The sequence below is a fragment of the Sminthopsis crassicaudata genome, chromosome 2, assembly GCF_048593235.1.
Source record: "Sminthopsis crassicaudata isolate SCR6 chromosome 2, ASM4859323v1, whole genome shotgun sequence".
NCBI classification, from domain to species: domain Eukaryota; kingdom Metazoa; phylum Chordata; class Mammalia; order Dasyuromorphia; family Dasyuridae; genus Sminthopsis; species Sminthopsis crassicaudata.
Genome location: NC_133618.1, coordinates 430,410,170 through 430,424,576, shown reverse-complemented (window position 1 = coordinate 430,424,576; position 14,407 = coordinate 430,410,170). Strand labels below are relative to the sequence as shown.

The window sequence follows — 14,407 nt, the reverse complement described above, 5'->3', positions numbered from 1 at the left end:
TTGTCTTTGACAGCATTCAGATGTAGTTACTCACTCTGGAATTCCTTACAGTTCCTTAAACTTTTCGTTTATTCAGTTTTTTCTTCCTCTCTGAAGAGTAATTGGCTTTATCTTCCTCCTTGTCTAATTCTCTTTCTTCTTCAACAGCCTTGTTTGGTGACTATCTTGAAATTCCTACTTATTCCCTTACCTGAGACCTGCCAGTACTCACAACTGCCAGCTCCCTTTAAGAGATTGGGCTTGGTGCCCCATCAACATTAACAGTTTCGTCAGTAGACGGTCTCCAGGTACCTAACTCCACGTACTTTTTCTCTAGCTTCCCCGTTTTTGATCCTCGATGTGTCAGTTCTACTTTTGCTTGTGTGTGTGTGTGTGTGTGTGTGTGTGTGTGTGTGTGTGTGTGTGTGTGTGTTTTTAAACTGGAAACCTTCTGCATCATAGAAGAAGGGATTGTGGAGAGCCTGCTGGTCCAGGCTCTGGGCAGGAGATGGGTTTGATGTTAGGCTTTGCTCTTCGGTGTCCCGGCTACCTCAGCCCACACGCGTAGGCAACCTCCCTGTGCATCTGCTTCAATTGCCATTTATTAAACATCAACTCTTTGCAAGGCACCTTTCTGGGCACCAAAGACAGGAAAAAACTCTGGTTTTTGGGACCATACATTTTACTGGCAGAATGAGTCTGTAAAACCTAATCCTGTGATTTTAAAGGTTTCCGATCCCCTGCTCTATGGACAGGAATCTAGACTTAGTTCAAGGATAACACAATATTGACACAATTATCTGCCTCCTAGCCCACCCAGACAAAGACTCTTCACAAGGCACCCCGCCCCTTACTGCTCCGTTACTGATGGGGCCAATCAGAGCCCCCCAAATCGAGGAATAGAAGGCGGGTTGACCTATAAGAAGGTTGGAGGGGGGGGCAGGGGTTTTGAGGGCTATAAGACCAATGAAAGGTTGGGTCTCTGAGAATCGGCAAGAAAGGTAGCCAATAAACAATCCGAAATTAGAATGGGAGGGTAAATTCGCCAATGGAAGTTGTGAGGCGGGGCCGGGTCTAGCGAGCAGCCTATGGATTTGACCGTGAATCTTTCCCTTCCCTCTCCGCCACCCCGCCCCCTCCTTCCTCTTTTCAGGTAGGCTGCAGATAGCCGGGCTGGCAACCTGTGTGCCGGGGCTGGAGAGCACTGGCCCGCAGGGTCTGGCCCGCAGGGTCCTTCACAGGCGCTGTGCCTCCCGCTCGCTGCTCGGCCAGATCGGCCCCCGCCTCGAGCAGCCTCATGGCGGGCGCCGCCGTGCTTCTCATCATCTGGTGGCCTCGGCTGCCGCATCTCGAGATACTCCGCCCAGGAAAATCGGTATCCTGTGAGAGCGCCGAGGGCTAAGCAGCGGACGCTGCGAGGGGTTGGGGGCTAGGGGAGGAGGGAGGACCAGATCCGGAGGATGAAGGGGACCCTGGAAGAGGAATAGGTCCTGGAGGGTGAGAAAAGGCCATACCATGAATGGGGGAAGGATGTCAAAGATCCTGAAATGAAGGATGGGGAGGATGGAAGGATGGAAGAGGACCAGACTATTGATGAAAGGGAGACTGGAGAAGTCCAGGCCACACATGAGAGGGAGGATGGGGAAGGTCTAGGCCATGGATAAAGTTGAGAATGCCCGGCTCCAGATGATAGGGAAGATAAGGAAATTACGGGCCTAGATGAGGGCAAGCAGGAGGGAGGTCTGGGCTGGGGATGAGGGATTCATGTGGGAGTCCCAGACGAGGGGCCGAAGCTGAGACTGGGGAAGGTGGGGCCATAAGAATAGTGAGGCAAGGCTCAGGGACATTCTGGAGGGAGCAGCAGGCTGAGGATGCAGACTCGGGCAGGTGGAGTGGTTGGCAGTGGGACTGACATCCATACGGAAGCTGGGTAAGGACCATCCCACGAATCCAGGAAGTGTCAAGACTTAGAAAGATCTGGTTTTGTATACCTTGTCCTGCTGTAGTTTCTCTTTCTTCTGCTTCCCCCTACACCCCACCCTGTTCTGTCTGCAAGGGCCTAGCAGAATTGCAGTCCCTCCCCTCTGCAGTAGCCTTTCAGATATTTGAAGACAATGCTTGCCCACGTTATTTCAGTAGTTGAGTTGTGTCTCTGCCTCTAGTCTTTCCTTCATCCACTCCATCTTTCACAAGCTACCAAATTGAATTTGTTAATGAACTAAAGCATCAGCATTTATTTAAAGTCATTCTAAAACTTATATGGCTTTTCTCAGCTTCTTTAATAAAAGTCTAAACTGACCTGCCTGCAACTCCTTCCCCAATCTATCTCTATCCTATTGTTTGTACAGTTACTTTTTACTCCCCACATTCAGCTCCTTGCTATCTGCTGATGTTGTTCTAACCTTTTTTCCTCTTTTAACTTTAAAATTGTGTGATTCCTTCTCTGTCAGTTATAATCCTTCCTGTTTTTCAAAGCCCTTCTCTGGTACTGTCTCCTACATGATTACCCACCCACCCACCCCCAGGCCTTTAACTGAAAGGGATCTCTCAGATCTAACACATTTTAGTTTTCTCCTTTGAACTTACATTGTCCTAAGTTATATTAGTTATCTATGTCCGTATCCTATCCTTCTCCTACTAGGTATCTAAGAATTTGGAATTTTAAAAGACTTCAGAAATCATCAGGGCTAAAAGTTTTGTTTTGTTTTGTTTTTAACAGAAAAGGAAATTGAGGTTTATATAATTGTCCAAGATTACACAGATAATAATAGCAAAACTGAAATTCAAGTTCAGATCCTTTATTTACAAATCTAATGATTTCCAGTATGCTATGATATGAGTTTTCTGAATTCAGAATTCATCTTAGCTCTAAATCTCTTCCAGCTTAGCCAAGCACAAGGCTTTGTACATAGTTAAGGTTTAATAAATGGTTTTTGAGTGAAAAAGTTATTTAAAGCAGAAGTTCTGATTTGCTTGTGAACTTTTCTCTTTGATCGTTTCCCTGTGTTCCTTCGTATCCTCATTGCTATGCTTGCTAACAGCGGTTGTAGGAGCTGGAATTGGGGGCTCAGCAGCGGCCCATTTCCTTCAGCAACTTTTTGGGCCACGAGTACAGATTGATGTGTATGAGAAGGGCACTGTTGGAGGCCGCCTGGCTACCATCACTGTCAACAAACAGCAATATGAAAGTGGTGGGGCCTCATTCAATTCCTTCAGCTTGCATATGCAGGACTTTGTCAAACTCCTAGGTAAGTAAGGGCAGGGGTCCCAGGGAAAGAGAACCTATGCTTTAGAGATCTTCCAGTCTCCAATTAATATTATTTTTTTTTTTTCCCCTGAGGCTGGGGTTAAGTGACTTGCCCAGAGTCACACAGCTAGGAAATGTTAAGTGTCTGAGATCAGATTTGAACTCGGGTCCTCCTGAATTCAAGGTTGGTGCTCTATCCACTGCACCACCTACCTGCCTCCCTCCAATTAATATTCAAAATTCAAACCTAGATCTTCTCACTCTGAATCTGATGTTCTTTGAGGTGAATCTCTGATATTCCTTCCAATTCTGAAGACCTTATAATTCTCTGAATTAATAGGCTACAGGATAATTATCTTACATGATGAGAAACACTCCTTCCTCCAGGTTGTGTAATGGGGAAGGTAACATAGCATAAGTATTAAGAATAGGGCTTGTTTTAATCATTTTATCCTTGGGAAATCTGCCCTGGCTCCTGTGTTATTCCTAGTCTTAACTTCTTAATATGCTATATAGCTCTCTACGGAGAAAGTGCTGATCAACATTGGAAGAAGGAGTTTCCTCTGGGTGTTCCCCACACCAGTGAAATCACAGGGTTAGTCTATATCCCTTTCCCTAGATGATAGCTAGTACAAGTCTTAGGGTTTCAGGTTCCAAACTTATTTTTGGAACGTAGTGCCAAGATGAGTATACTTAAAGCCTCAAGTTAGTCCTGAAACCTTGGAAGATCTAAATTTCCCTAGCCAAAAATAGTGAGACAACCATGAATTTTCAAAGGCAAGCATATTCTTACAATATTGCCCTTGAAATCTAGATCCCAGATGCCATAATGGTATCCCTAATTCTATTATATAATTATCAGCAGAGCCTCCTACTGGGCCAAGTGTTCCATTTAAAGTGGTTCCAGTGAATAAAACCACAGATTGTTTCTTTGGCTTCTTCCCCATCACCTCCATTCCTTTCTTTTCCCAAAAGGTTTATCAGTATTGTCAACAATGGTCGATATTTAAGATTTTGATGCTTTCACCTCCCAACAATTCTGAGATGAGTGTTGCATATTATTATATGCGAAATCTTGGAAATGAGAGATCAAGGGTTTTGCCCATGTTCATATAGCTGTTAGGTAATGGAGCCTTATTCTGAGTGTGGTTCTCTTAATACTGCTCTTGACAGCATAAAAAGATTTAGCATTGTAACCTTGAATATGTGAGAATTGGTTGAAAGAAAGTGGGGTATTGGGTCTGGAGAAGTAACTTGTATCAAAGGACTTGATCTCTACTTTGAAAATGAAAGCCTGTGATTATTCCACTTTAATTCAGAGGCCACAACTAAGGCAATTGGGTGACACAGCCGTTACAATGTAACTTGAAGTCATGAAGATGTGACTTTGAATTTGTCTTTTGACATTTGCTAGCTGTGTGTCCCTGGAAATCCCTTAGTTTCTCTGTCTCTGTTTCTCCATTTATAAAATGGATAATGTTAATATCATTTCCTTCACAAGATTGTTTCAAGGATCAAATGAGACAATATAAAAGCACTTTGTAAACCTTAAAGTGCTATGTCAGTGCTAGTTATTATTATTATAAGTTGTAGAGAGATAAATTTTGGCTTTAATATGAGGATAAATTTCCCTAAAGTAAAATGAACTGTTTGGGGAAGACTTTCAAGTAGAGGCTGGGTGTTCATATGCCAAAAGAGGAAATTATTGTTTAGAAAGAAGTTGAATGAAATACTTTTCTGAATTCTTGTCAAGCCTTTCAATCTTTGAAATACTCCCTAAGCTCTTCAAAATTTTTTACTTCTGTGTCCACATTGAAAATCCTCTTCCTTGTTACCTTGGGCTCTCTGAAAAGGAATTTAGCAGCTTCTTTGTTTTTCAGGTTTGAAACAGAGGCGGGAGGTGGCAGGGAAGAGTGCCATCTTTGGTGGTGAACAACTTATTCTGGAAGAGACGGATTGGTACCTGCTAAACCTTTTCCGAGTCTGGTGGCACTATGGCATTAGCTTCCTGAGGCTGCAGATGTGGGTAGAGGAAGTCATGGAAAAGTTTATGAGGTGTGGCCCTGTGGAGAACTCGGTGAGAGCATTCCATTTTAAATAGACTGTTCAGAGAGGGGTTGAGTAAGAATCAGTTCAGCTGTTTACCATAGAGCAAAAGTGATATAGAATTAGCCACATTAGCCTAGAATAAGAATTGCTGATTTTGTGAGGTGGTCATCTTGATTAAACAAATGGAAAAACAAAACAAACAAAAATCAACAACACTGAATATGGAGTAGTAGGACTTTGTTTCAGATCCTGGCTCTGCTGCTTACTACCTGATTGACACTGGGAAAGTCATTTAGCTTCTCTGGGCCTCAGTTTGTTCATGTGTAAAGTGAAATTGCATTGGATAACCTTTCAGGTCCCTGACAGCTAGAAAGCATAGTAACATATATTTTGTATGTTTAGTCTAGACTATGTGCCCAGAACTGTGATGGGCATACTAGATAGGTATTTTAAAAGAAGTTTAATCATGATAATAGTAATTATAATTCCTATTTCTATGTTTTTCTATTTGCAAATCTCTTTCCTCAAAACAGCCCTTTGTAACATTATCATCATCTTACAAATGGGTAAACTGTGGCACAGAGAGAGTCCATGACTTCTTACAGATCACATAACTGTCTAGTAAAGTGGTAGAGCTAGAAGACCAGGAGTATTTGCTAACCTCAAATAGCTTATGGCTTATCATATTGGTTTGACTATAGACCGTATTTTTTCTTTCTTTTTTTTTTGTATATGTCTAGCTTATTAAAAACCTAAGTATGACCTATAATAAATCAATCAACAAGTATTTTAAAAAATATACTTTCAATTATATCTTTTGTTTTTCTAAACTAAATTTCCCCTTATATACATACCTCTGCAAAGAAGTAGAGGTAAGTATCTTCTCATATTTCTTCTTTGGGGCCAAATTGTTAATTTGTAATTTTCAACATTGATTTTTGATTTTTCTTGGTTGTTCTTTCCATTTCCATTTCAAAACATTTATTAAGTGTTCAACACTGCTAAGTGGTGGAGGTATGAAGAAAAAAATGAAACAACCCTTATTTTTTAAGAAACTTATATATAAGATAAATATGTACATTTCTTCTTTCAAATAGTTCTTATTTTTAGGGTTATGTTCTATATTTCATTCATTGAACACTCATTCAGATTGAATTGTAGCATCCTAGCTGGAAGGAACTTTGGAAGTTTCATGTATCCTAACCTTCATTTTATAGATGAGAAAACTAAACCCCAGAGTGACTAATAGACTTAAGATCATGAAATTTCAAAACCTCAGTCTTCTCAGGTGTAAATTGGGGATGATACAATAATAATTGTACTACTTACCTCAAAGAGATGTTTGAAAAAAGTGCTTTGCACATCACAAACTACTAGAGCAAAGTTCCCTAGTATTATTATAAGTTTAGAAGAGGTGTTATATATAGTAGATGTAGTTAGGGAAGGAGAAGATAACTCTTTAACTGGATTTAGGATATTTAATACTTTGATTGACACATCTAGTTGGAGTTAGGGAAGAATAAAGTGAATAGCAGAGCAGATTTAAGAAAGTAGACATAATTGGCAAATAGCAAGGTTAGTTTGGCTAGAGTGAAGGCTACATATAAGGAAAAATTAAAGTTGATATGGTTGTTGAAGACCTTGAATGCCAAGATGAGAGCTTAATCTTATTTTATCAGCAATTGGGGAAGGAAGAAGAATTAGATCTTTTAAGGTTTTTGAGTAAATAACATTGGGTAAGGGATACGTATTGGGGAAACTATTCTATAAGTGTATTCATAGGATTCGGAATTGTGTTTTGAAGGATGGCTAAGGTTTTGATAAGAAACAACGGGCAAAGGGCATAGAGTGGAGAATCTGGTTCATTCAGGAGAATTCCAGGCTACTGACTCAATAAATGTTCTTGAGAAAGAGCAAGCTCAATTTAACTAGATCTTGAGTTCATATAACCTAGTCCACCTATTTTATAGATGAGAAAACTTATTAAAGAAGAGAAACTAGAGGCAAGAACCAAGTTACATGTTAGTCAATTGTTGGTGTTTGTCCTTCATTCTTGAAAACAACCATGACATCAGAGAGGTAACACCATGCTATGCATGTGAGTTGGATTTAAGTGAGGGAATGTTGTACAGAGTCCACCAGCTTCACCTTCTCCTCCAGAGCCATCTGGGTCCAATTACAAGCTATAGCTTAGGATGATTAGAGATGGCCCTGGATACAGGGAGAGATCTTGACATTTTAAGCTAAAGTCTTTAAATGTGTTAGCCAGTAAATATGTACTAAATACCTACTCTGTGCCATGCACTCTGCTAAGCAGTTGGAATATAAAGAAAGGCAAAAGGTAGCTCTTGTGCTTAAGGAATTCACAGTCTAACTCGAGAAGGTCACACATAAAATAAAAGTGCAAAGGGTCAGAGAGAAGGGTCTGGGAGATGTTGAAATCTTGCAGTCAGGTTATGACCTGGATTCCCTTCTAAATGGAAGATCCAAGAAGAGATCACTTCTATCTACCTTCAATCTATTCCAGTTAAAGAGGGAGGAGCTACAGGGACAAGGAATTCTGAGCAGATGTGAGTTTTAGAGTTGATTCCATCTTCAGAAAAATGAGTTTCTAGAGGCAATGATGAAGTCTAGGAGAGTAGCCAGGGAAGAAATGTTTTCAGTTTCTTGCTTGATATGATTTCTGGTTACCTTAGAAACTCAATTCAATCTTCATCTTCTTGAAGAAAAAGCCTTTAACAAGGTATAAGACTCATTTATGCTAAAATCGTGACAAAATATAAGCACAAAAGCACTCTTTTTTTTTTCTTCTAGGCAATTGGGTTTAAGTGACTTGCCTAGTGTCATACCACTAGGAAGTGTTAAGTGTCTGAGGCCAGATTTGAACTCAGATCGTCCTCTTTTCAGGGCTGGTGCTCTATCTATTGCACCAACTAGCCACCCAGGAGCACTCTCTTTTTAATCACATAAAATGTATCTATTTAATCCAAAATCAATCGTGGTAGGGATATACTAGAACCTTTTCCAGTAAATATAGGAGCAAAGCAAGGATTCCCACTCTGCCCATTGTTATTTGATATAATTCTGGAAATATTAGCAATAACAATAAGACAAGAGAAAGAAATTAAATATTTTCAGATAGATAAATAATAGAGAAAACTATTCTTGTTTGTTGATAATATGATAGTATGCTTGAAAATTCCTAAGAAATCAGCAAAGATACTAATTAAGGCAATATCTTCATCAAAAGCGCAAGCTACAAAATAAATCCTTAAAAATCAATTGTATTTTTTTAAATAAAGATAACAAAAATAGGGCAGCTAGTTGGTGTAGTGGATAGAGCACCAGCCCTGAAGTCAGGAGGACCTGAGTTCACTTCCTAGCTGTGTGACCCTGGGCAAGTCACTCAGCCCCAATTATCTCAGCAAAAATAATAATAATAATAATAATAATAATAATAATAACAACAACAACAATAATAATAATAATAATTTTTTAAAAATAACACTAATAGAAAAGGAAATCATTCCACATAACTACAAAATGCAAAAGTATCCAGGATAAGGCTCCAAAGCACATGGAAATCTCATCTGCATTAAGTGACAATCCTTCTTTAAAAAATAAAGATCAATATAAATATCTGGGGAAGCATTCATTGTTCATTCATCCACTGGCTGTATGTCGATTTAATAAAAATGCCAATTCTACCAACATTAATTTATACATTTAATGATATGCCAATAGAATATCAAAGAGATACTTTATAGAACTTTACAAAATAATAAAATTCATTTGGGAAAAGAAAAATCTAGAATCAATGGGAATGATGAAAAGAAATATAGATGAAGGAGGAATTGCACTTCTGGGCTTCCAATTGTATCATAAAACAACAGTTATCAAAACTATACAGTATTAGGAAAAAATTAGAAAGTTGGAGAATGAAACAGATCAGACATGAAAGATTCAGAAACAGTGGAACTCAATATCCTAGTGTTTAATAAACAGAAAAACTGGAGAAACTAGAAAGCAGTCTGCCAGAAATAAGATTTAGACTAATACCTTACACCATCTTCCATAATACATTCTAAATGGATATGTGACATTAATATTAAAGATCATACTATTAAAAATTTAGGAGAGAAGCAGATCCTATAGCTCTCAGGGCACTGGATAGGAGATAAATTCTTAATCAAACAAGGGATAGAAACAATTTCAAAAGATTAAATATATCACTTGGAGTACATGAAACTGAAAGCTTCTGCACAGACAAAATTAATGCACCTTGGATAAGAAGAGAAGTAATCAAATGGGGAAAAGTCTTTGTCTCAAACTTCATTTTCTACATGAATTTGATTCCCTAATCCCTACCCACTCTCAGCTATTAGTGCCCTTCTTCAAACCATCTTGTGTACATTGTATAAATTATATATATGTATATGTGTATATAAAGATATGCATGCATGTATGTCTATATCTGTAAACATATATGCATATATATGTATGCGTATATTTGTGTGTGTACATATGCTATGACTCCCTGTTAGAATGCCATCTTTGAAGGTAGGGTTGGTCTCATACTTGCTTTTGCTTCCTTAGTGTTTGGCATATAGATACTTTAAAAATACTTATTGATTGATTGAGTTATCTAAGTTATTGTTAAATATACCATGATGAAGTATGGTGATAATTACAAGTTTGATACTTAGAAAATAAGGAGAATCATAATAAGATTCGAATAGCTGTTATTTACGTAGCATTTTAAAGTTTGAAAAAGCACTGTACATTTTCTCATTTGATCTTCATTACAGCCCTATGAAGTAAGTAATACAAGTACTGTCTCTCCATTTTACACATGAGGAAACTGAGGCTGAAAGAGGGGAAATGACTTGTCCAGCATTACACAGCTAGTAAGTTGTAGAGCTGAGATTCAAACCCAGGTCTCTGGTTTCCAAATCCAGTGTTCTTTCTATTATATTCTCTCACACCAACTTTCTTCTTAAGTCCTCTCCATCCAGCAATTATAAGGGTCCCATATGTGTTCTCCTCTTACCTCACTCTGTAGCATGGCAGAGTGGCTTTGCAGTGTTCTTGTTTGGAACGTATTCACAAGCCTGACCCCTAGTTGGGGGTTCCTTTTTTTCTTTCAGAATATATAAGTATCAGGCCCATGGCTATGCCTTTTCAGGAGTGGAGGAACTGCTGTACTCAGTGGGTGAATATACCTTTATCAACATGACCCAGCGCTCGGTGGCAGAATGTCTGCTAGAAGTGGGAGTTACCCAGCGCTTTATTGATGAGGTGATCACAGCTCTGCTGCGTGCCAGTTACGGGCAATCTGCAACAATGGCAGCCTTTGCAGGTGAGCCTCAAGCCTCGGGATTGTTCCTCTTTGCCTGTAACAATATTTATCAAATGGAAGACCTTCCTTGACTTTTCCAGGGGGATCTTCTGCTCATTTTTCAGGAATCATAGTAAACAATGTTTGATGAATTGACCATTTATTAAGAAATTAGCCTCTTTACCCTATTGATCCTCAGAGTAAAATGACCATATTTTTCTCTCATTTTCCTCCAGGAGCCATGTCACTTGCTGGAATACAGGGAAACCTGTGGGCTGTGGAAGGGGGCAATAAGCTAGTATGTTCAGGCTTGCTGAAGTTGACTAAGGCCAATGTGATACATGCAAGAGTGACCTCTGTAGCCTTGCACAGCACAGGTGAGTGGCCAAGAAGCCAAAGGAAGGAAGTAGACAGCACAGAAGAACAATGAGCTTTGGCCAGGGCAAGTGGAAAGGTCACTGCAGTGGCTTTAACACTTGTCTCTTGGATCCTAAGCCCTATTTTATAAAGTATGGAAATAAATAGCAGAAGATGGCAGTGTTAGTTGTGATTTCCAACACCAGAGGGCACTGTCTATATGAAATCTTGCTTCTAGCACCAGGATCATGAATTGTTAGAATAAGAGATCGTTGAAATTTTAGACCAAGACCTTCATTTTACAAATGTGAAAGTTGAGACCTTGAGAAGGAAAGTGACTTGCCCAGGGTCCACGCTTATTAGTAGCTGTGTCAGAACTAGCAGTGTAAAGTCTTGGCTCCCACTAAATACCTCTTTCTACTATGCCTTTTTCTCTGCTGAGTTGTTTCTTTGGAAATCAATCATTCACTGGCTTCTTCTTCTCTGGAATGCCATTGATCGTGCCCAAGATCCTAAGACAGACAAACAAAATAACCTTGTTGTGCTCCTTGGAAAATGGGCAGGGGGGAGTTACTGTATTAGGGTTTGAGAAAGTGAAGGTGGTTGAAAAATGGAGGTAAGTGGGGTGGAAGGAATTAAACCCTGAAAAGAAGAACATTTTGATAGGGGAATTCTTCAAGGTCACTAATGAAAATGAGTGTTGTTAGAACTGACAAGTCTGTAGCCTGACCAGGGAAGTTTTAATCATTAGTGATCACTCTGCAAAGCATTACTAATCCTATGAAGCAATGCTAATCCTTTCCACTTGTACAGTGTGTAATCTGTTCTTTTCAGGATGCTTTTCTGTGTACCATGTGATCTGATCCTATACACTCTGTGAGGTAGAAAAGAGAGAAAGGATTGTAAAGTGGAGAAAACAAGTAGGAGGCAAAGTTATTGTACAGCCACATGGCAAATTAATGAAAAGATTGGGATAATAATTTATTTGTATATAGCATATTGTGTTTTACACTAAATCATCTATACATTATTTCTCTTGAACTTCACTCTGGTGAAATAGGTACTCTGTATATAGGTGTTATTATTTCTATTTTATAGATGAGGAAACTCAGTTCCAAAAAGGTTGTTACTTCCAAGTTATAGCAGGTGTTTCAGGCAGCATGCAAACCCAAATCTCCCAATTCCAAGTCAAATTTTTGGTATTTTCTCATATGCTTCAGTAGACATGTAGGGAAGTAAAAAGGTAGTAGCCAAGTGATAAGTTGATCTTTGTTCTTTCTCCACAGAAGGAAGAGCCCTTTATCAGGTGTGGTATGAGAAGGAGGATAAAATGCATTCAGATTTCTATGATATTGTAGTCATTGCTACTCCCCTTTATGTGGGCAGCAATAGCAACATCACTTTTGATGGATTTCAGCCTCCCTTTGAAGAGTTTGTTGGTTCCTTTCAATCCACTGTCACTTCACTGGTCCATGGATACCTTAATTCTTCCTACTTTGGCTTTCCTGACCCTAAGCTTTTCCCTTTTGCCAGCATTCTTTCTACAGATGCCCCCAACCTCTTCTTCTGTGCCCTGGACAACATGTGCCCTGTCAACATCTCGTCTACCTTCCGAAGGAAGCAGCCACAGGAGGCAGCCATTTGGCGAGTCCTGTCCCCTCAACCCTTAGAACGTCCCCAGCTAAAGAGCCTTTTCCGTTCCTATTACTCGGTTCAGACAGCCCAATGGCAGGCCTATCCACAGTATGGTTCTCGTATGGCTACACCACTGTTTGCCCTCCATGACCAGCTCTTCTACCTCAATGCCCTAGAATGGGTGGCCAGTTCTGTGGAAATAAGTGCTGTGGCAGCTAAAAATGTGGCCCTTTTGGCCTACAACCGCTGGTACCAAGATCTGGATAAGATTGATCAGAAAGACTTGATACACAAAATTAAGACTGAACTGTGAGACTTGTTAGAAGAAAGGAAGATGGATAGGAGTCTATGGAACTTCATTCATTCATCTAACAAACATTGATTCAGCACTTGCTTCATGTGGAATACTGTATTCTAGAGGCTTAATGTGATACAGATGTGGATAAAACAGGGTCTTGGCCCTTATGGAGCTTAAAGTATCCTGTAATAATGGTTGTTGATCCTAAATCAGTGATAGCTTCTAAAGCAATGGGAAACCCATGTCCCATGCGCTTGATATGTCTTGTGTGACCCTTTCTCTCTCTTCTGTGTCAGACCTTTCTGCTTGCCTTTCATGGATTTTGGGGGGTAGCTGCCTTCGGGGGAAGGAGAGGCAAAATCACATCTCTTTTATTTATTTAATTTTAAATAAAAATCACTCTTCTAAATCTGGCATTGATTTAACTCTTGGTTTCCTGATTTTTTTTTTTTTTTTTTTTTTTTTTTTTGAGGCTGGGGTTAAGTGACTTGCCCAGGGTCCCACAGCTAGGAAGTGTTAAGTGTCTGAGACCACATTTGAATTCGGGTCCTCCTGAATTCAAGGCTGGTGCTCTATCCACTGCGCCACCTAGCTGCCCCTTGGTTTCCTGATTGAAGGGCAAAGTAAGAGTGGGGGGTACAGTTAGAATTCAGTCTGTGAAGAATATAGTAACATAGGTTTAGCCTTATATCTGACCTTAGAGATCATCTAGTCTAGTATTTTTTTACTCTTTTTTTTTTATCTCACAGACCCATTTGGCAGTTTGGTGAAATCCATGGACCCCTTCTCAGAATAATGTTTTTAAATGAATAAAACAAAATACATAGAATTAAAAAGGAAATAGACTTAATTGAAATAGTTATGAAAATATTTTTTAAAAAACCAAGTTTATAGACAACTGGTTAACTATCTATTCTAGCCTTCTAATTTTACAGATGAGAAAACCGAGGCCAAAATTGCTGGTTGAGCTTGCAGCTCTGGAGGTTTCTACCAAGCTGGAAAAGCTTCACCTATGGTATTAGAAACAAATAGTGTCATCATGTAAGGGGAGGAGTGGACTTTGGAACTCAAACCTTTTTCAAGTTTGAAAAAATTGTTTTAATATGTAATTGGTGAAAAATATGTGTGTATGTGTATATAAATGGTGTCTAGTAATTAAGGACATAATCAAGTTCATAAAGGTCTGTCTCCAGCTGGTTGGCCTCTAGGTAATAAATTCTTTGGCCATGAAACAAAAGTACAAAATGACCCTCAGCCTTGTCTTTCTGCTTTTGTAGAGAGGTGGAAAAAGGGGACAAGGAATGCTGATATCACATGCTTTTTAGACTACAGGCAATTTAACTCTTGATACTCTAAATATGAGATTTTTGTCCAGTTATTGGATCAATGTGGTACTGAAACAATTGCACCCATAAACATATGGTCATTCTCATTAATTTCAGAAGACAAGTATGAAAATTGCATTATAGCTTCTCCTTGAAAAGGCAAATAGGTTGTGCTCAGA

The 14,407-nt window shown here is 39.4% G+C and overlaps 1 protein-coding gene across 1 annotated transcript; it reads left to right on the top strand.

Annotated features, from left to right (window-relative positions):
* The first annotated feature begins 1,114 nt into the window (after positions 1-1,114).
* On the top strand, positions 1,115-13,316 carry PCYOX1L (prenylcysteine oxidase 1 like). Its single transcript, XM_074292120.1, is given in 7 exon segments — positions 1,115-1,301; positions 1,304-1,354; positions 3,021-3,227; positions 5,107-5,281; positions 10,423-10,634; positions 10,850-10,990; positions 12,257-13,316. Coding segments are annotated over 7 exon segments (1,473 nt in total). The 5' UTR covers positions 1,115-1,276; the 3' UTR covers positions 12,919-13,316.
* Positions 13,317-14,407: the final 1,091 nt, after the last annotated feature.